Source organism: Salvelinus fontinalis, chromosome 40 (genome assembly GCF_029448725.1).
Source record: "Salvelinus fontinalis isolate EN_2023a chromosome 40, ASM2944872v1, whole genome shotgun sequence".
Classification (NCBI taxonomy): domain Eukaryota; kingdom Metazoa; phylum Chordata; class Actinopteri; order Salmoniformes; family Salmonidae; genus Salvelinus; species Salvelinus fontinalis.
The window spans coordinates 25,821,354-25,841,285 of NC_074704.1; the positions used below are offsets into that span (position 1 = coordinate 25,821,354).

Consider the following 19,932-nt stretch of genomic DNA (forward strand, 5'->3'; position numbering starts at 1 on the left):
TTATGTTTGTTGTGTACTAAATATTTAATTGTTTTTTATAATTTTTTTCCTGTGAAGCCATTGTGTTGCATCCATGTCTGAAATGTGCTGTATAAATAAAGCTTGATTTGATTTGAACATATTGCAAAAAAATTAACCCAATGACTGACCAATCAACAGACTCTTGCTAAACCAATGAACAAATATGTGCAAAAGCAACACATATCTTGGTCCGTCTTAGTATGAAAAACAGTATCAATTCAGTATATCTTCCACTATGTCAATATAGTTCATGGTATGTCATTTTAGTATCACCTTTTCACCAACCCAGTACATTTGTTGAAAATGAAAAATGTTGAAATCAACAATACATCAAAGGATTCAACTACTGAAAACTGAAACAAACAAATGGATCAAACAGATCAATTCCACTGGACATTGGGTTTGATTCAGACCCTGACAGTGTACCAGGTGGACATTGGGTTTGATTCAGACCCTGCCAATGTGCCAGGTGGACATTGGGTTTGATTCAGACCCTGCCAGCATGGCCAGAGATGCTTATAACCACAGAACCACCACAGACCTTTCATGAATGACTAAAAGCACCTAAGTATTAGATTTACTGCCCTGGTCTGTCACCGCCTCAGTATGTCACCGCTTTAGACACCAATCACAGTGCTGGCTGAGGTACGAGTAAAACATGACATATTATTTCCTAACCGTTCACAATGCTGGCTGAGGTACGAGTAAAACATGAAATATTATTTCTTAATTGTCAAAAAATCCCCACTCCTTAATCAACTAGTCTCTCACTGTTTAACTAGAATAACATGAATTGTGTCCTTCAAAACTGTTAGACTGTTAGTCCGTAATCAACTAGTCTCTCACTGCTTAACCAGAATAACATGAGTTGTGTCCTTCAAAACTGTTAGACTGTTAGTCCGTAATCAACTAGTCTCTCACTGTTTAACCAGAATTACATGAGTTGTGTCCCTTAGACTGTTAGTCCATAATCATATTCAGCTACTTAGATGTCATGTATTGTCATGTTATGTTGTTCACTATAAGAAATCCTGAATGTATTGAAATGCCTGGAGGGGATGTGTTAGTTCATAACCCATCATTTATACCTGTTAATTCATAACCCATCATTTATACCTGTTCATTCATAACCCATCATTTATACCTGTTAATTCATAACCCATCATTTATACCTGTTAGTTCATAACCCATCATTTATACCTGTTAGTTCATAACCCATCATTTATAACTGTTAGTTCATAACCCATCATTTATACCTGTTAGTTCATAACCCATCATTTATACCTGTTAGTTCATAACCCATCATTTATACCTGTTAATTCATAACCCATCATTTATACCTGTTAGTTCATAACCCATCATTTATACCTGTTAATTCATAACCCATCATTTATACCTGTTAGTTCATAAACCATCATTTATACCTGTTAGTTCATAACCAATCATTTATACCTGTTAGTTCATAACCCATCATTTATACCTGTTAGTTCATAACCCATCATTTATACCTGTTAGTTCATAACCCATCATGTATACCTGTTAGTTCATAACCCATCATTTATACCTGTTAATTCAGGGGTGGTTCAGGCAGGCTGGAACACTCCCTGACCTTACTTGGCAGGAACTAATGGAGATCCATAATAAACCCCAGGAAGAGTAGCTGCTGCCTTGGCAGGAACTAATGGGAATCCATAATAAACCCCAGGAAGAGTAGCTGCTGCCTTTGCAGGAACTAATGGGGATCCATAATAAACCCCAGGAAGAGTAGCTGCTGCATTGGCAGGAACTAATGGGGGGATCCATATTAAACCCCAGGAAGAGTAGCTGCTCCCTTGGCAGAAACGAATGGGGATCCATAATAAACCTCAGGAAGAGTAGCTGCTGCCTTGGCAGGAACGAATGGGGATCCATAATAAACCCCAGGAAGAGTAGCTGCTGCCTTGGCAGGAACTAATGGGGGGATCCATAATAAACCCCAGGAAGAGTAGCTGCTGCCTTGGCAGGAACTAATGGGGATCCATAATAAATCACAATAAATACAAATACTTATATCAATATAATTGTGTCTATTTTCTCTCGGATTCGAAAATGCTAATTAGCATCAAAGTAGACGACATGTAAGACTACAAATCCCTGCAAGCTCCTGCATGTCATCTCTAGCCTATACCTTTCACAGAACAGTTCACAGAATTGTCCATTGAAATAAATTTTGACAATTTGATCATTGCTACATTAAGGCCTGATTGGTGGAGTGCTGCAGAGATGGTTGTCCTTCTGGAAGGTTCTCCCTTCTCCGCAGAGGAAACCTGGAGCTCTGTCAGAGTGAATTTGTTAAATGTCCATTTTGATACAGAAACACTAAACCATGATTCAGACTTATTAACAACCATTTGATTGTGGGTGTAAAGCTTGTTTTAAATTCTCACTCATTAAATACGAATCAATCTACACATGCTTCTCTTTGAACGACATAATATAATATTACACTTTTATGAAATAAATGAAAAATAAACTTTTGGTTCCTCAACTGCGTTGCCCACTCCGGTCAACAGGTGACGATGTGCGTCTTTTAGGTTCAGGCGACGCTGCCAGTGTGACGTATAATCTAGTGGACGGGATGCTCTTCAACAACAACAGCTCGTCAGACACCTCGGTAGCTTTCTAGCAAACATAGCTACAACATTCACTCTCTTTACACGGTTTTGGTGTATATTAGTCGCTGTGTATTAAACACATTTATGTCGTATGTACTTGTTGGCCCATTCAATTATATATTTACGTTGTTTGTCAGCTAGCTGGTTTGCTAAGTTAGCTTTGAACTAGGCTAGTCGCTAATGCTAGCTAGCTAACATCCCCGACCATGAGTTCACTAAGCTACTCTCCTCCTGCTAAAGAAGAGGTCTGCTGGACGGAGAAAGAAGCTCTGGTGAAAGAGGAGGAGGAAGAGAAGGATGTTACAATACAAAAACAAGTAGAGGGTGAGGCTGTTACCGTGAAAGAAGAAGAGAAAGACGTTACAGTGAAAGAAGAGGCAGATGCGTTCAGAGTGAAAGAGGAGGATGTTACAGTAAAAGAAGAGAAAGAGGAGGATTCCGTTTTTGGAGTGAAAGAGGAGGAGGGGGAGATGACTGTCACATTGGAGGAAGAAGAGGAGGTTGGAGATCCGTTTAACCCCAGTAAGTACCGCCTCTGCAGTCGTTGAACCAATATGCAGTAAAGGGGTTCTACACTTTAATGTTGTTCTGTTGGAATGGCTGAAGCTACACTAACGTGTAGAACATCAAGAGTGGACCATCACCAAAACTTTAACAATTGATCAAATGCATCCAATGACAATGCCTGAAATACTGTGGTCCTCAATATCTTCTATTGGTTTAGTCCAATATGTAGTCTTAAAGGGGATATCAGCAGTTGTTACATCCATTTTGGGACTAATACATGAATGATATGTACCCATCTGTTTCTTGAAGAAATCACTTATAAATGCCTCATGAGCTTAGTTCAACTGTCGTACCCCATCAGAACCCAAAATATACGTGTTTTTTTTACTCCAATGTTTGTCAGTAAATATAAACAAACACGGTATATCCTCAAAACATGGTTAAAACTAGAATGTTGATATCATGGATGGTTGCATTTCTCCAGCACCATCCCTCAGCTATTTACCGAAACAGGCAGGGCGTACGCTTTGTTATTGTTTCTACTGCTGATTGCTGCCCCCGTTACTCCTCAAGGTCCAAGGACTGTATGTTATTTTCAGAGGTAGACTGGCTCAGGCAGGTAAAATAGTCAAATATTCCATCTAAATGTGAATCCATTCTCAATTGCGATACATTTCTAGAAACATAAATCGCTGTATTTTCAATTCAGAATAATTTCACACAATACTTTCATATCACATCAACATAAGTAACCAGTCGCAATACCCCAAACGGTAAACCAAATTCGTTTCTTGTCATTTCACCTACCTTTTAGGCTTCTTTTTCTTCTTTGGACTTTATATGGCGGTTGGCAACCAACTTTAAGGTGCATTACCACCATCAACTTGACTGGAGTGTGGACCTCAGTTCATCTTTCAATCACCCACGTGGGTATTTACCAAGACAGTCATGAAGAGGGCACAACAAAACCTTTTCCCCCTCAGGAGACTGAAAAGATTTGGCATGGGTCCCCACATCCTCAAAAGGTAATACAGCTGCACCATCGAGAGCATGGTATGGCAACTGCTCGCCATCTGACCCTAAGGCGCTACAGAGGGTAGTGCGAACGGCCCAGTACATCACTGTGGCCAAGCTTCCTGCCATCCAGGACCTATATAATAGGCGGTGTCAGAGGAAAGCCCACAAAATTGTCAGAGACTCCAGTCACCCAAGTCATAGACGGTTTTCTCTGCTACCGCACGGCAAGTGGTACCGCACGGCAAGTGGTACCGCGGCGCCAAGTCTAGAACCAAAAGCCTCCTCAACAGCTTCTACCCCCAAGCAATAAGACTGCTGAACAATTTATAAAATCACCACCGGACAATTTACATTGACCCCCCTACCCCCTCCCTTTTGTGCACTGCTGCTACTCACTGGTTGTTTGTTACCTATGCATAGTCACTACGCCCCCACCTTCATGTACAGATTACCTCAACTAGCCTGTACCCCCGCACACTGACTCGGTACCGGTGCCCCCTGTATATAGCCTCCAAACTGACTCGGTACCGGTGCCACCTGTATATAACCTCCACACTGACTCGGTACTGGTGCCCCCTGTATATAACCTCTATATTGTTATTCTCGTTGTGTTACTTTTTATTATTACTTTTTATTTTAGTCTATTTGGTAAACGTTTTCTTCTTGAACTGCACTGTTGGTTAAGGGCTTGTAATTAAAGCATTTCACGGTAAAGTCTAAGTTGGTGTCTTGACGGATTTGTAAAAAACGGTTTGTCATAAAACACTATATATATTTATTTTTTTAAATGTTGCTGACACCCCTCCCAGAGATGTCTCATTATTGGGATTCATTGCTGATTCTTACCTGTAGCTCACTATGAGGTGTCTAGTGATACAGGTTAAGAGCCCTGTTGGAGATTGGTGGTTGGTAGCGGAGTCGAGGGAACAAGCAGGGTTGGACAGGGCCATGTTATTATCCCACACACAGTCTCTGTGGTTCATATGAACCCCATTCCTGGGAATTAGATTTGATTACAAATCACCCCTGTCTGTTACCACAGAAGGGTTACGTTTGTCCCATTCCCAGATAGGTTACGAGGCGCTTTGTCGCCAGTACCTATGACTTGTTGATAGGGGAAACCTCCATGCTTATTATAGAAAAAGTATTTTCCCGCTCAGCCCAGTCAAAACTGTTCGCTGCTCTGGCACCCCAATGGTGGAACAAACTCCCTCACGACGCCAGGTCAGCGGAGTCAATCACCACCTTCCGGAGACACCTGAAACCCCACCTCTTTAAGGAATACCTAGGATAGGATAAAGTAATCCTTCTAACCCCCCCCCCCTTAAAAGATTTAGATGCACTATTGTAAAGTGGTTGTTCCACTGGATATCATAAGGTGAATGCACCAATTTGTAAGTCGCTCTGGATAAGAGCGTCTGCTAAATGACGTAAATGTAATGTATTTAGGGGAAAACTATTTAGTAAACTGAAATAAAATAACAAACCTGTTTGAAAAATTCAAACTATTCCAAAACTATCTTTGACTCAAACTAAAATAGCCTTAAATAATATTATATTAAATAATAATATTATGTTCAGTTTGAATAATTTATATCTTGACTTTGGGAAAAAATAGAATTGGGTTTTAAATATTTTTGTGGTTTTAAAGCTCCTGAACCTGGTGGCTGGTAAATGCTGCCATGGGAGGGCAATATTTCAAATAGGTATTATGTATTAATAGCTTAAAGAAAAGAACATTGGCATGAATTACCCTCCGTGAACAAGAAGCACAACAATACAAATATTTTCAGAGATAATTAGAGATATTTAACTCTGTAATATTGCATAGTTTTGCAATCGTGACATTAAGTACTTTCAAGGAAAATAGGCATGTTTCTCGACTCATACCCTGACTTTAAAAAGGGATTTCGTGAGAATTAGCAGCATGACAATGTGAACGCGATTGGTCGACAGTCTCTTGGACGGGCGTTATATACCCTTTGACATTTTCTGGAATAGTTTTTATTTGAAACGTTTTTGTTAACTTGCCTGCCTATTGAATTTGGAATGCACTCTACTGTTCATCTCTGAAACTCACTGAGATAATTCCTTTGATCCAGCAGTAGCAATACAGGGATATAACATCTACAGAAAAGACAGGAATGCTTCTGGGGGAGCTGTTGCTGTATACAGTGCATTTGGGGAGTTTTTCCCATCCTTCTCTGCAGATCCTCTCTAGCTCTGTCAAGTTGGATGGGGAACATCACTGCACAGCTATTTTCAGGTCTCTCCAGAGTTGTTAAATCGGGCTCAAGTCCGGGCTCTGGCTATGTCACTCAAGGACATTCAGAAACTTCTACCGAAGCCACTCCTGCGTTGTCTTGGCTGTGTGCTTAAGGTCGTTGTCCTATTGGATGGTGAACCTTTGCCCCAGTCTGAGGTCCTGAGCACTCTGGAGCAGGTCTTTCATCAAGGATCTCTCTGCACTTTGCTCCATTAATATTTCCCTCCATCCTGACTAGTCTCCCAGTCCCTGCTGCTGAAAAACATTCCCACAGCATGATGCTGCCACCACCATGCTTCACCGTAGGGATGGTGCCAGGTTGCCTCCAGATGTGACTCTTGGCATTCAGGCAAAGAGTTCCATCTTGGTTTCATCAGACCAGAGAATCTTGTTTCTCGTGGTCTGAGAGTCCTTAAGGTGCCTTTTGTCAAACTCCAAGTGGTCTGTCGTGTGCCTTTTACTGAGGAGTGGTTTCCATCTGGCCACTCTACCATAAAGTTCTGGTTGGTGGAGTGCTGCAGAGATGGTTGTCCTTCTGGAAGGTTCTCACATCTCCACAGAGGAACTTTGGAGCTCTGTCAGAGTGACCATCAGGTTTTTGGTCACCTCCCTGTCCAAGGCCCTTCTCCCCCAATCGTTCAGTTTGGCCGGGTGACCATCTCTAGGAAGATTATTCAATTTAAGAATGATGGAGGCCACTGTGTTCTTGGGAACCTTTCCCCAGATCTATGCCTCGACACACTCCTGTCTTGGAGCTCTACGGACAATTCCTTTGACCTCATTGTTTTCTTTTTCTCTGACATGCTCTGTCAACTCTGGGACCTTATATAGACAGGTGTTTGCCTTCCAAATCATATCCAATCAATTGAATTTACCACAGGTGGACTCCGAACAAGTTGTAGATACATCTCAAGGATGATTAATGGAAACAAGATGCACCTGAAAGCAATTTCGAGTCTCACAGCAAAGGGTCTGAATACTTATGTAAATAAGGTATTTCTGTTTATTATCTGTGCTATTGATGACACCCCTCTGAAACAAGATAGCATAACCATCAGAAAAAAACTAAGTATTTTCTTTTTTTAACCTGTTTTCACATTTGTGTTAATTATTGAGGATTCTATTGTGTGTAGATGAATGAGAATTCTATTGTGTGTCGATTAATAGTTGGTTTCTCAAATGACTGCCTCACCTGGTTCACCAACTACTTCTCTGATAGAGTTCAGTGTGTCAAAACGGAGGGCCTGTTGTCCGGACCTTTGGCAGTCTCTATGGGGGTGCCACAGGGTTCAATTCTCTGGCTATTCTGTATACATCTGGCCCTTCTTTGGACACTGTGTTAACAAACCTCCAAATGAGCTTCAATGCCATATAACACTCCTTCTGTGGCCTCCAACTGCTCTTAAACGCAAGTAAAACTAAATGCATGCTCTTTAACCGATCGCTGCCCGCACCCGCACGCCCGACTAGCATCACTACTCTGGACGGTTCTGACTTAGAATGGCTGGCCCTTGCTACATATTCGTCGCCAAACCCACTGGCTCCAGGTCATCTATAAGTCTTTGCTAGGGAAAGCTCCCCCTTAACTCAGCTCACTGGTCACCATAGCAACACCCACCCATAGCACGCGCTCCAGGAGATATATCTCACTGGTCATCCCCAAAGCGAACACCTCTTTGGCCGCCTTTCCTTCCAGTTCTCTGCTGCCAATGACTGGAACGAATTGCAAAAATCGCTGAAGTTGGAGACTTATATCTCCCTCACTAACTTTAAGCATCAGCTATCTGAGCAGCTTACCGATTGCTGCAGCTGTACACAGCCCATCTGTAAATAGCCCATCCAACTGCCTACCTCATCCCCATGTTTTTATTAACTTTTTTTGCTCTTTTGCACACCAGTATTTCTACTTGCACATCATCTGCACATCTATCACTCCAGTGTTAATTTGTTAAATTGTAATTACTTCGCTACTATGGCCTATTTATTGGCTTACCTCCGTACTCCATTTGCACACACTGTATATAGATTTTTCTATTGTGTTATTGACTGTACGTTTGTTTATCCCACGTGTAACTCGGTGGTGTTGTTTCTGTCGCACTGCTTTGCGTTATCTTGGCCAGGTTGCAGTTGTAAATGAGAACTTGTTCTCAACTGGCCTACCTGGTTAAATAAAGCTGAAAAAAATATATAAAAAAATAATAATAATCGTAACTTTAGTGACAACACCCAAATGGATACTGTCATTAACGCGGTTCTTCAATAATTACACATCATTCTTAATACTGTAGCTGTTTAGTTATTCACATGTTCAACTATCATCAGCCGATCCAGGAAATCATCTTCTGAATGACAGTCACATGACAAACATCACGACATGCAACAACAACCAAAGTGCTTCTTCATTCATTACTATGGTAAAGACAGTTATGCCGTGCTCCACGTTGGATCCAACATCCCCAACAAATTGATGTTTATAATGTTATTGTCTGCTTGATTTATAGTAGGGTCTCGTTAGTCTGTTTGGACACAGAGATACTTACCTCATAATGTGTAGAGAACTGTTCCTTGATGGATAGGCTATTGTACAACACACAGAGCTATTTTCCTTTATTTGTTGTTCGGTGAAGTTATGGGTCCTACAGTAGGTCTATGTTGTTGTTATGGGTCCTACAGTAGGTCTATGTTGTTGTTAGGTGAAGTTATGGGTCCTACAGTAGGTCTATGTTATTATTAGGTGAAGTTATGGGTCCTACAGTAGGTCTATGTTATTGTTATGGGTCCTACAGTAGGTCTATGTTATTGTTATGGGTCCTACAGTAGGTCTGTTATTGTTATGGGTCCTACAGTAGGTCTATTATTGGTAGGTGAAGTTATGGGTGCTACGGTAGGTCTAGGTTGTTGTTATGGTCCTATGGTAGGTCTATATTGTTGTTAGGTGAAGTTATGGGTCCTACGGTAGGTCTATGTTATTGTTATGTGTCCTACAATAGGTATAGGTTGTTGCTATGGGTCCTACAGTAGGTATATGTTATTGTTATGGGTCCTACAGTAGGTCTATGTTGTTGTTATGGTTCCTACAGTATGTCTATGTTGTTGTTATGGGTCCTAGAGTAGGTCTATGTTGTTGTTATGGGTCCTACAGTAGGTTTATGTTATTGTTATGGGTCCTACAGTAGGTCAATGTTATTGTTATGTGTCCTACAATAGGTCTATGTTATTGTTATGGGTCCTACATTAGGTCTATGTTGTTGCTATGGGTCCTACGGTAGGTCTATGTTATTGTTATGGGTCCCACAGTAGGTCTATGTTGTCGTTATGGGTCCTACAGTAGGTCTATGTTGTTGTTATGGGTCCTATAGTAGGTCTATGTTGTTGTTAGGTGAAGTTATGGGCCAATTTGGCAAACCGTGTACAAACCCTCATTGTCAGGCTGATGGAAAAGCTAGACAAAGAGCATTTTACTGGTTGAAGTGTTTTTTAAATACAAAGTGGTTGATTTGCGATGACACAAACATTATATTAAGCAGGACATTCAAACGAGCCTTACAATTATAATCCAAAGTAGTGTGAAATGCACTCATAAGCAACCTGGAAATGGAGGTTACTCCCCTGAGTTTTCCCCCATTCACATTCAGAATACATTGTGAAAACTAAAATCTTTCCTCACCCTTTTTGCTCCAGGCAGATATACTACGTCCATAACTAGTGGTTTCCTCATTAGCAGATATACTACATCCATAACTAGTGGTTTCCTCATTAGCAGATACACTACATCCATAACTAGTGGTTTCCTCATTACCAGATATACTACATCCATAACTAGTGTTTTCCTCATTAGTGGGGAGGAGTTTCTACAACCAAATTGTTTTGTGCATCACCCTCGTGCCGCAATTTTAGGAAACACAAAAAGGGGCCTATATTGGAGACCAAAAGTCGTCTGGCACACTGCTTAGAGTTTCAACAACATGAATAACTTATTTCTAGCCTACAATCTTAGATGTTACTACTAATGTGAAAACAAGACAAAATATGACTATTGTTGCTCATTTTAAGACAATTGTCAAATAATCATTACATTCATTACAGACGTCAATTGTTGTACAACGTCATGGCTACGCTGTTGGCATCACCTTTTACAGTGGATTACCGCTGTTGTGGTCCTTTAACTATCTGTCTGACTTTGTTGTTCACACAGGAGAGAGACGTGACTATCGTGGATCCTCTGGGGAGCCTCAACAAACTCATGATGCTGAAGAGGCAGAGAAGAGTCTCTCCACATTAGAACACCTCAAGAAACACCAGCAGAGACCCACAGGGAAGAAATCTCACTGCTGCTCTGACTGTGGGAAGAGATTCACCTCATCATCAGGCATTAAAATTCATCAGAGAATCCACACAGGAGAGAAACCTTTTAGCTGTACTCAATGTGGGAAGAGTTTTACTCAGTCAACCAGCCTGATATCACACCATAGAACCCACACAGGAGAGAAATCTTATAGCTGTGATGAATGTGGGAAGAGTTTTGTTACATCTAGCAGTCTGACTAAACACCGGAGAACACACACAGGAGAAAAACCTTATAGCTGTGATGAATGTGGCAAGAGTTTTGTTACATCTAGCAGTTTGACTCTTCACCAGAGAACACACACAGGAGAGAAACCGTATAGCTGTACTCAATGTGGGAAGAGTTTTGCTCTGTCAACCAGCCTGATATCGCACCGTAGAACACACACAGGAGAGAAACCTTTTAGCTGTAATCAATGTGGGAAGAGTTTTAATACGTCTAGCTATCTAACTGTACACCAGAGAACACACACAGGAGAGAAACCGTATAGCTGTGCGCAATGTGGGAAGAGTTTTACTCAGTCAACCAGCCTGATGTCACACCAGAGAAAACACACACAGGAGAGAATCCTAATAGCTGTGCTAAATGCTGGAAGAGTTTTACTACGTCTAGCAAGCGGACTACACACCATATAACACATACAGGAGAGAAATCCCAGCTGTGATCAGTGTGACCAGAGATAATCTGATAAAATACCTCTGATCAAAAATCAGAAAATACATACATGAAGGAGTTGTTTCATGATATCAATTAATTAATGTCACAATGTAGAATGTTTAAACATTGTAGTAGAAGTATTTTAATAATGTCACAATGTCGATCCGTAATCGTTTGCCCCCTGTTCTATTGATTTCATCATGATATGGATATTAGCCTCAGGGGATAATACTGGCTCTGAATTGAAAGAGTTACTATTACTGAGATTTAACAAAAAGTGACTAACAAAAAGAGTTGTGTTACACTTACCACGTTGATGACCCACTTGAATCAAAATACAACACTTCAAAATGTAGCGAGCTGTTTTCTACAAATTGTCCTCTAACCAGATATGTACACATTATTCCCAGATTCCGTGTGGGTTTTGAGCTGTTAGTTTTAACAGGACGTGCAACCTCATCACAATTGATTTCAACATGATATCAATGAGTGATGACAAATAAGTGTTGGGTTCCTTTGTTTAGCGACCCCTAAATAGCTGACTGTCTTCTGCAGGTTGTCCTCTAATCAGTGAGGTAACAAATATCTCCAATTTCCATTTATTTTTTTAGTTATGTTAATTTCAACAGCAAGTACAACCTGATTTCCCCCTTAATTGATATCAGTGATATATTGCTACTTGTCAAAACAACAGCGTTTCTGGTGCTTGTGCAGTTTATAAGCTGCTTGTTTAAAAAATACAAGTAATATGATTATTGTGGCAGATGTTTGTGTCTATAGCACATTTTATGTTTAGGTTTTACATTTATCCCAAACTGTTTCTGCACATTGGTTATTGATTTAGACACGTTAAAACTGTGTTTTGACATTGGGCTATCCCACCTAGCAAAATGTAATTGAAAAGATGTTGAAAATAAGACTATGCAATCAAATATTTCATATTTACATTTCATGTAACATTTAGAAATTATAATTATTTATGCAACCAACTGACAATTTTTGGGGTACAATTATATTGACATTGTTACTCTGTTTTGAGAATATCAGGGTTAATTCTCACATGTGCCAACCCAAATGTACTAGAGCATGACATTGGGGACTGGGCCCCGATCCAACAACATGCCTATCTAGTGAACCCTGAAAAGAGAAAAAAGCTCCACAATGAGGTGGAAAGTTACTACGGATATTGCAGGAGTTTCCTCTTGAAATCAGACGTGTCTGTGGTAAGGACAACTTGGTTGCTGATTGTCTCAAGGGTGGGCAGTCAAAAAGATTTGTGTTTTGCGTTTAGCCAGTGCGTTACCATAGATCCCAATTGATTTTGACTGCACGTTTTTCTGTATTGGAGATGAGTTATGTTTGGGCTCGTTCCAAGGGGACGAAAGTTCTAGAAGCTAGTGAGTTCTAGAAGCTAGTGAGTTTTAGGGAGACGAGAGTTCTAGAAGCTAGTGAGTTTTAGGGAGACGAGAGTTCTAGAAGCTAGTGAGTTTTAGGGTTACATGAGTTCTAGAAGCTAGTGAGTTTTAGGGAGACAAGAGTTCTAGAAGCTAGTGAGTTTTCAGATTCTATAGAAAGAAAAATGAGAAAAAAATAATACTATTGTTTATTATTATTTAGAAATGTGTGTTTCTTGTTTTACCTGTTGACAGCCAGTAGACACCATGTTTATATTGGTGAAGGTGAAGCATTGTAGTTGATTATAATGTGAAATGGAAGTTGTTTTCTGTTGGTGGTGAGCAAACTTGCCCAACTAAAATATAGGATTATTTGTCTTTGTTTGCCTCTTCTTGAGCAGATTTAGTGGGTCTCATGGTGGGTGTCTTTTAGGTCCCAGTTGTTGTTACTAGTCAACTTTCAGTGGACACCCCCATAGTGTCTTTCAGAGCCCCTCCTAAAAAACAAGCTTATATTTTGGGTTGGATATTGCATCAAAATAATATTTTAATCAATGGAATTTCCTTAATGTTCATTCGTTTTTCAGTTGTTAGTCTTCTGTTTGTTGTGTACTAAATATTTCTGTTTATTTTAATTGTATTTTCCTGTGAAGCCATTGTATTGCATCCATGTCTGAAATGTGCTGTAAGAATAAAGCTTGATTTGAGTTCGAGTTTATTTTTACAGGGACAGTTCACATTAATCAACGTTTCAGTAAAAGTGACGGTTTTAGCCAGCTGGCTAATTTTCAACCGCAGTTTATTAATTTGATTTCAACAAATGAACCCAATCAGGTCGTCTTAGTATGAAAAACAGTATATCTTCCACTATGTCAAAATAGTGTTGGTATGTACGTTTAGTATCACCTTTCAACCAACCCAGTGCAGTTGTTGAAAATGAAACATTTTGAAATCAACAATATGTCAAAGGATTCAACTACTGAAAACTGAAACAAACAAATGGATCAATCCCATTTTTCCAGCCTGCTGAAGGCGTGGTGGAGTGGTAAACACCACCCCCGACTCTACCAGGGGCTTGAGGTTGTCTCCCACAGCTCTGCTTATGTCATGTTCTGTGGCCTTGCTGTTCCATTTCTTGACTGCCCCTGCAACACAGAAACACATTTAGTCATATTATATAAAACACTCAAAGTAATGGAAATGGAGCATCTATGGCCTCAGTTACACCTGGCACCTTAATGTGACTTCTGTCATCTGATCACTCCAAGTTGCATTAGGTCTGGATGCACAAAAGTTACAATGTGCTTGCATTAAGGTAGGGGTTAAGGTTAGGGTTTAGGGTAGGGTTGTCTCAAGGATCGCAGATAACATTGACCATTGTGCATTCTGTCTCTTTAAAAATTAGGTGTAAAAGAAACAGACAAGAGTCGTAATTTAAAAAAATAGCATCTAATTATGCCACTCTGTATGTGTGGTTGTTAGAGAAGAATGTGATTGTCAGCCCTAACAATCCATTCTAGCACCTCATCAGGCTCTGAAAAAGTCTTCATTGATGACGTGTTCCTTCTATTCCAGGGGACAGCAGAGGAACTTCATTGATTCCACTCCTTCATCAATACAAGCAGTGAACATCTGAATTTTCACCCTCACCTTTGATGCACATGAAACAAGTTACCCGATGGTTGGATGATACTTTTCTCCTCAATCATCTTAAATACTATACTTAAAAACCTCCATTGATAACACAGTGGAAAGGTCAAATAATTTATTATCTAAACATTAAAGTGCTGGGAGACAAATAACATGGTGCAGTTTGAGCCCATGTGGTGGAGAATGATGCAGGAGCTGGAGGTGTGTTCTAGTGGGTCTGGGCAGGTGTGATGTAGTTAATGGAGATGGAGGTGTGTTCCAGTGGGTCTGGGCAGGTGAGATGGTGGTGTGCTCTAGTGTGTCTGGGCAGGTGTGATGTAGTTAATGGAGATGGGGGTGTGTTCTAGTGGGTCTGGGCAGGTGTGATGTAGTTAATGTAGATGGAGGTGTGTTCTAGTGGGTCTGAGCAGGTGTGATGTAGTTAATGGAGATGTGATGTAGTTAATGGAGATGGAGGTGTGTTCTAGTGGGTCTGTGCAGGTGTGATGTAGTTAAGGGAGATGGAGGTGTGTTCTAGTGGGTCTGGGCAGGTGTGATGTAGTTAATGTTTGTATGATGTTGTCCTTTGTATGTTTTGTGTTGTTTATAAAAAGATAAAATAAAATATTTTTCCCAATGCAAAGTTACACCTCACTGTTCTATTTTTGGAGTTATTACATTAAACCAATCAGAATTCAGAAGAATGCCAAAGTCAGGTGTGAAGTAATATGGAGGACCAGCCTATTCCCTATGATGAAAACTACAATAGAAATAACTTCAAATGTATAACTTTAAATTAAACCAATCATTTGCACTCATGACTTGAGTGATTAAAGTAAACCAACGTTTTGGAAATACATAACAACATCTAACCAAATATCAAAGAATGTTAGCTATATGCAGTTATCTTAGCCAGCCAGCTAACATTAGCTATTTGCAGTTATCCAAGCCAGCCAGCTAACGTTAGCTATATGCAGTTAGCCAGCCAGCTAACGTTAGCTATATGCAGTTATCTACGCCAGCTAGCTAACGTTAGCTATATGCAGTGATCTACGCCAGCTAGCTAACGTTAGCTATATGCAGTTATCTACGCCAGCCAGCTAACATTAGCTATATGTAGTTATCTTAGCCAGCCAGCTAACATTAGCTATATGCAGTTATCTTAGCCAGCCAGCTAACGTTAGCTATTTGGCCAACTAGCTATTAGCCTAACCAGCGTAGCCAACCAGCACGGTTATGGTCAGTGAGACCAACTACCGGAGACCAGTCAGAACCCAACTAACAGTAAACCAAGGTGGAAAAAGTTACAAAACTCCCGTAGTCTAATTCACAGAAAACATGCTGAAAAGTAGTGATGGGGAAATAAAGCTTCCTGAAGCATTGATGCTTTCGAGCCAATTGTGTCAAAAATTAGGTTCATTACTCAAGGATTTGAGCGACACAGAATTTAGAACAGCCACATGTTTATAGATGAAGTCACACGCCGTGGCAGCGTAGCCATTATGTCATTTACTAAACCACTGGCCGTGTTCGAGAGCATCAAGTCCATGCTGCGTTGTGGGTAAATGGTGACTGGCTGACTGATTTATAAATAATAATGAGTAGTTATTTATGATGCAAGGTGATTTGCAGCTCAATCAGTCAGCAGCCACCTGTACTGTCGGCTGCAATGTCGAACAAGCCCAATACCAAACCAATCAGGTTGTTGTTCAACGAAATTAAGCTTCAGACGTCATTGATCACGTCCTGCTGATAAAGTGATACAGGCATCAGCACACTGCTTTGAAGTTTACTGCTTAGCGATTTCGACGCATGCCTCGTAGCTCCGGTATCAAACGTAACATCCCCATCGAAAAGTTGACAAAACAAAAAGGAGCAAGCAGGTATGATTTTCTCTTTCGTTTTGAGCCCACGGCAAGTAGACACCATAGCCTACTATGCTAACGAGTTCCCACTAGATAATACAACCACACAGTATATGAAAGCATGAGGTTTGGCTAATGATTTCTAGCATAGAAACTCGGTAGTACAGAGTAGATCCGCCATATGACGTTGAGAAATAGTGCATTGTGGGTAGTTTAGAAGATGTTAAGAAATCTATAATAAAGCAAAAACATAACTGTTTGTACATATAACTAAGTTACTAAGTATTTAATCACACTGTGTTGTTACACTGGTGAGTAAAAACTCATGCTTCCTACACTTTAACTTCTTGAGAATACAGGGGGTGCTGTTTCGCATTAGCATAATTGCCTCTACAGATTAAACTGCCTCTTATTCAATTATTGCTGTTACTATATGCATATAACCATATAACATTGGATAGAAAACAAGCTATGGTTTCTAAAACCGTTCCAATTGAGTCTCTGAGTCAAACACAGGTCATTTCACAGCACTTTCCCTGAGCCAGAAGAAGATTGCAAGATGTGTATGCTCGCTTCAACGCTCTGCCTATATATGGTCACGCCACCTATGACCCGAATCACACTTCCTTCTTCTTCCTCTGGGTGTCTGGAAGACGTCAGAGGAGAAATTTTTTGTTTATCTTGTACTGACGTGAAATAAGACCTATTTCTTTAGCGTGACCGACAACTTCCGGTTTCTGAAATGCGCGTTTTCAGAGGTGGCATTGTCTTTTGTTATGCTGACGTTACGGATGAAAACTATCTCCGTGTCGAAGTTTGTTTGATACATGTGACCATATCACCGTAATGTATGTTTTTTCAATATAGTTTAATCAGATTATTAGAATTTTTTCGGGAGTTTTGCCGTGTTCCGTTCTTTGAGTTTTTTAACTTTGGACATGGACCGTGCCAGTCGACCAGTACCCAGGCTAAATGAAGAGGGGAAGTTGCCATTGTGAATGGATTGAACGACTCATCAGGACTAAGGACACCTTGATCAACATTCTGATGAAAGACCAGCAATAGTAAGACCCAATTTACGATGTTATTTCATATATCTGTCGTGCATGTGAACTGGTCGGGCGCGTCCAGCTGGTTCTGGCTGGCCTGGTTATGCTAATTTAGCGATACATTTTGTTTTCGCTATAAAACATTTAAAAAATCTGAAATATTGTTTGGATTCACCAGATGTTGGGCTTTCAATGTCTGTACGCTGTGTATTTTTTCTGAAATGTTTTAAGACAAGTAATTAGTTATATAACGTTGGTCTTTGTAATTGTTCTAGCTGCATCAGCACTATATCAGATTGCAGCTGCAATGTAGAACTGTGATTTATACCTGAAAAATGCACATTTAAAAAAAAAAAACTATGCTATACCATAAATATGTTATCAGACTGTCATCTTATGAATTTGTTTGTTAGTTAGTGGCTATCAATATCTTAGTTTAGCCGAATTGGTGATAGCACCTGATGGAGTAAGAAACTGTTGGAGTAAGAAAATGGTGTCATTTTGCTAACGTGTTTAGCTAATAGATTTACATATTGTGTCTTCCCTGTAAAACATTTAAAAAATCTGAAATGGTGGTTTTATTCACAAGATCTGTGTCTTTCATTGGGTGTCTTGGACTTGTGATTTAATGATATTTAGATGCTACTATTTAATTGTGACGCTATGCTAGCGATGCTAATCAGTGTGGGGGGGGTGGGGGGTGCTCCCGGATCCGGGTTAGGTACTCTGTAGAGGTTTTAACTTGTCTGAAAATGTGAATTTAATTTTACTTAACTGCGTTACCCACTCCAGTCAGCAGATGGCGGTCTGGGAATTTAAGGTAATGCTGCTAGTGTGACGTCTAATCTAGTGGACGGAACGCTTCTTTCAACAGCAGCAACAGTTTGTCAGCCACCTCGGTAGGTTGCTAGCCAAAATAGCCGAACCAATAAAAGCTCTTTAGACGCTTTCGTGTTTATTAGCCACTGTGTTTTAAACCCACTTCTGTCGTGTAACTTAGTTAGTTATCCGTTTTAATTTCATATTTACGGTTGTTGTTATTAGTCAGCTAGCGGGCTGGTTAAGTTAGCATTAGCATAGCTAGCGGGCTGGTTAAGTTATCATTAGCATAGCTAGGTAACATCTCCGACCATGAGCTCACTAAGCTACTCTCCTCCTGTTACAGAAGAGGAGGTCTGCTGGACAGAGAAAGAGGGACTGTGGCTGAACGTTGTCGTGAAAGAGGAAGAAGAGGATGTCACAATACAAAGAAGAGGAAGACGCGTTCAGAGTGAAAGAGGAGGATGATATTACTGTAAAAGAAGAGGATGCGGTTCTTAGCCAGCCAGCTAACGTTAGCTATATGCAGTTATCTTAGCCGGCCAGCTAACGTTAGCTATATGCAGTTATCTTAGCCAGCCAGCTAACGTTAGCTATATGCAGTTATCTTAGCCAGCCAGCTAACGTTAGCTATATGCAGTTATCTTAGCCGGCCAGCTAACGTTAGCTATATGCAGTTATCTTAGCCAGCCAGCTAACGTTAGCTATATGCAGTTATCTTAGCCAGCCAGCAACATTACAAGCAGTGAACATCTGAAATTCACCCTCACCTTTGATGCGCATGAAACAAGTTATCTGGACATTTTTATTAAGAGGGAGGGGGGTGGCTTTAGCACAGACCTATACAGGAAGCCGACGGACAGGGATTCCCTGTTACGCGGAGGCAGCTTCCACCCTACACCCCTAAAAAACAATTGTAATACTTGAGTAAAGAAAACATTTAAAATGTAAATTTTTAATTTTGTAAATTTAAAACAAAAACATAACTGTTTGCACTTATTGGACTCAATTACTTGTGTAATTTTCTTCCCTAAATCTGTCTGTTTCCTAGCTCTGTTCCCTGCTTCGGAATTGTTTGTCATATGTCCTTGTTTATCCGTGTGCCTACACTGTTCCTGTCATGTTCTTTGTCTGTTCCAGAATAAATGTTTGACTCCCCATACCTGCTTCTCCTGTCCTGCGTCGGTTCTTACAATTCTGCAGAGCAACCAGATGTGCAGAGAGAGAGAGGTTCAGAGCCCAGTACAGGGAAAATAAAGGGACAGCGAAAGCACTGAAAATCCATTTTATTATTTTCCCGTCCTCAGTCCAAGGATTTCGACTTATTTTTTCACTACCACCCAAAACAATCCCCTCAGAGTCATTCCCAATGTATTCCACTCCAAAGATGGCACAAACAGAAAATGGCTGACCTACATTGAAGTAACTCACTCCTTGTTCTGCTCAGTATGTCTTGCATTCGCAAAACCTTGAGCCAGTGATAGTGCATTTGTCAAAGGAGGCCTGGAAACATGTCCATCAGAGAGTACAGGAACATGAGAGAAGCAAGACCCATAGAGGAAGTGCAGAAGCCTTTTTCCTCAGAGCCAGCAAAGCAGACATCCGTACCCTTCTGAGTGATAAGCAAATGTCAGTTCAACGAGACCAGGTCAGAAAGAGGAGGCAGGTCATGGAACGTGTGATTGATGTATTTAAAGTTATTGGTAAAT

The 19,932-nt window shown here is 40.4% G+C and overlaps 1 protein-coding gene and 1 long non-coding RNA gene across 2 annotated transcripts; both read left to right on the top strand.

The window, feature by feature from the left end:
- Nucleotides 1-2,630: 2,630 nt before the first annotated feature.
- Nucleotides 2,631-13,568, top strand: LOC129839006 (gastrula zinc finger protein XlCGF17.1-like). The gene is made up of 2 exons (XM_055906275.1): nt 2,631-3,197; nt 10,661-13,568. Exons 1-2 carry the CDS (start codon nt 2,882-2,884, stop codon nt 11,443-11,445), a joined length of 1,101 nt encoding a protein of 366 aa, XP_055762250.1. The 5' UTR covers nt 2,631-2,881; the 3' UTR covers nt 11,446-13,568.
- Nucleotides 13,569-18,253: 4,685 nt separating this feature from the next.
- On the top strand, nt 18,254-19,385 carry LOC129839026 (uncharacterized). Its single transcript, XR_008756970.1, has 2 exons — nt 18,254-18,303; nt 18,570-19,385. It is a non-coding gene; the product is annotated as an uncharacterized LOC129839026 (long non-coding RNA).
- The last annotated feature ends 547 nt before the right edge of the window (nt 19,386-19,932 follow it).

Coding starts and splice junctions, on each gene's coding strand:
- LOC129839006 (XM_055906275.1), top strand. CDS start 2,882: ATGAGTTCACTAAGCTACTCTCCTCCTGCTAAAGAAGAGGTCTGCTGG. Junction 3,198..10,660: donor TGGAGATCCGTTTAACCCCA/GTAAGTACCGCC, acceptor TTGTTCACACAG/GAGAGAGACGTGACTATCGT.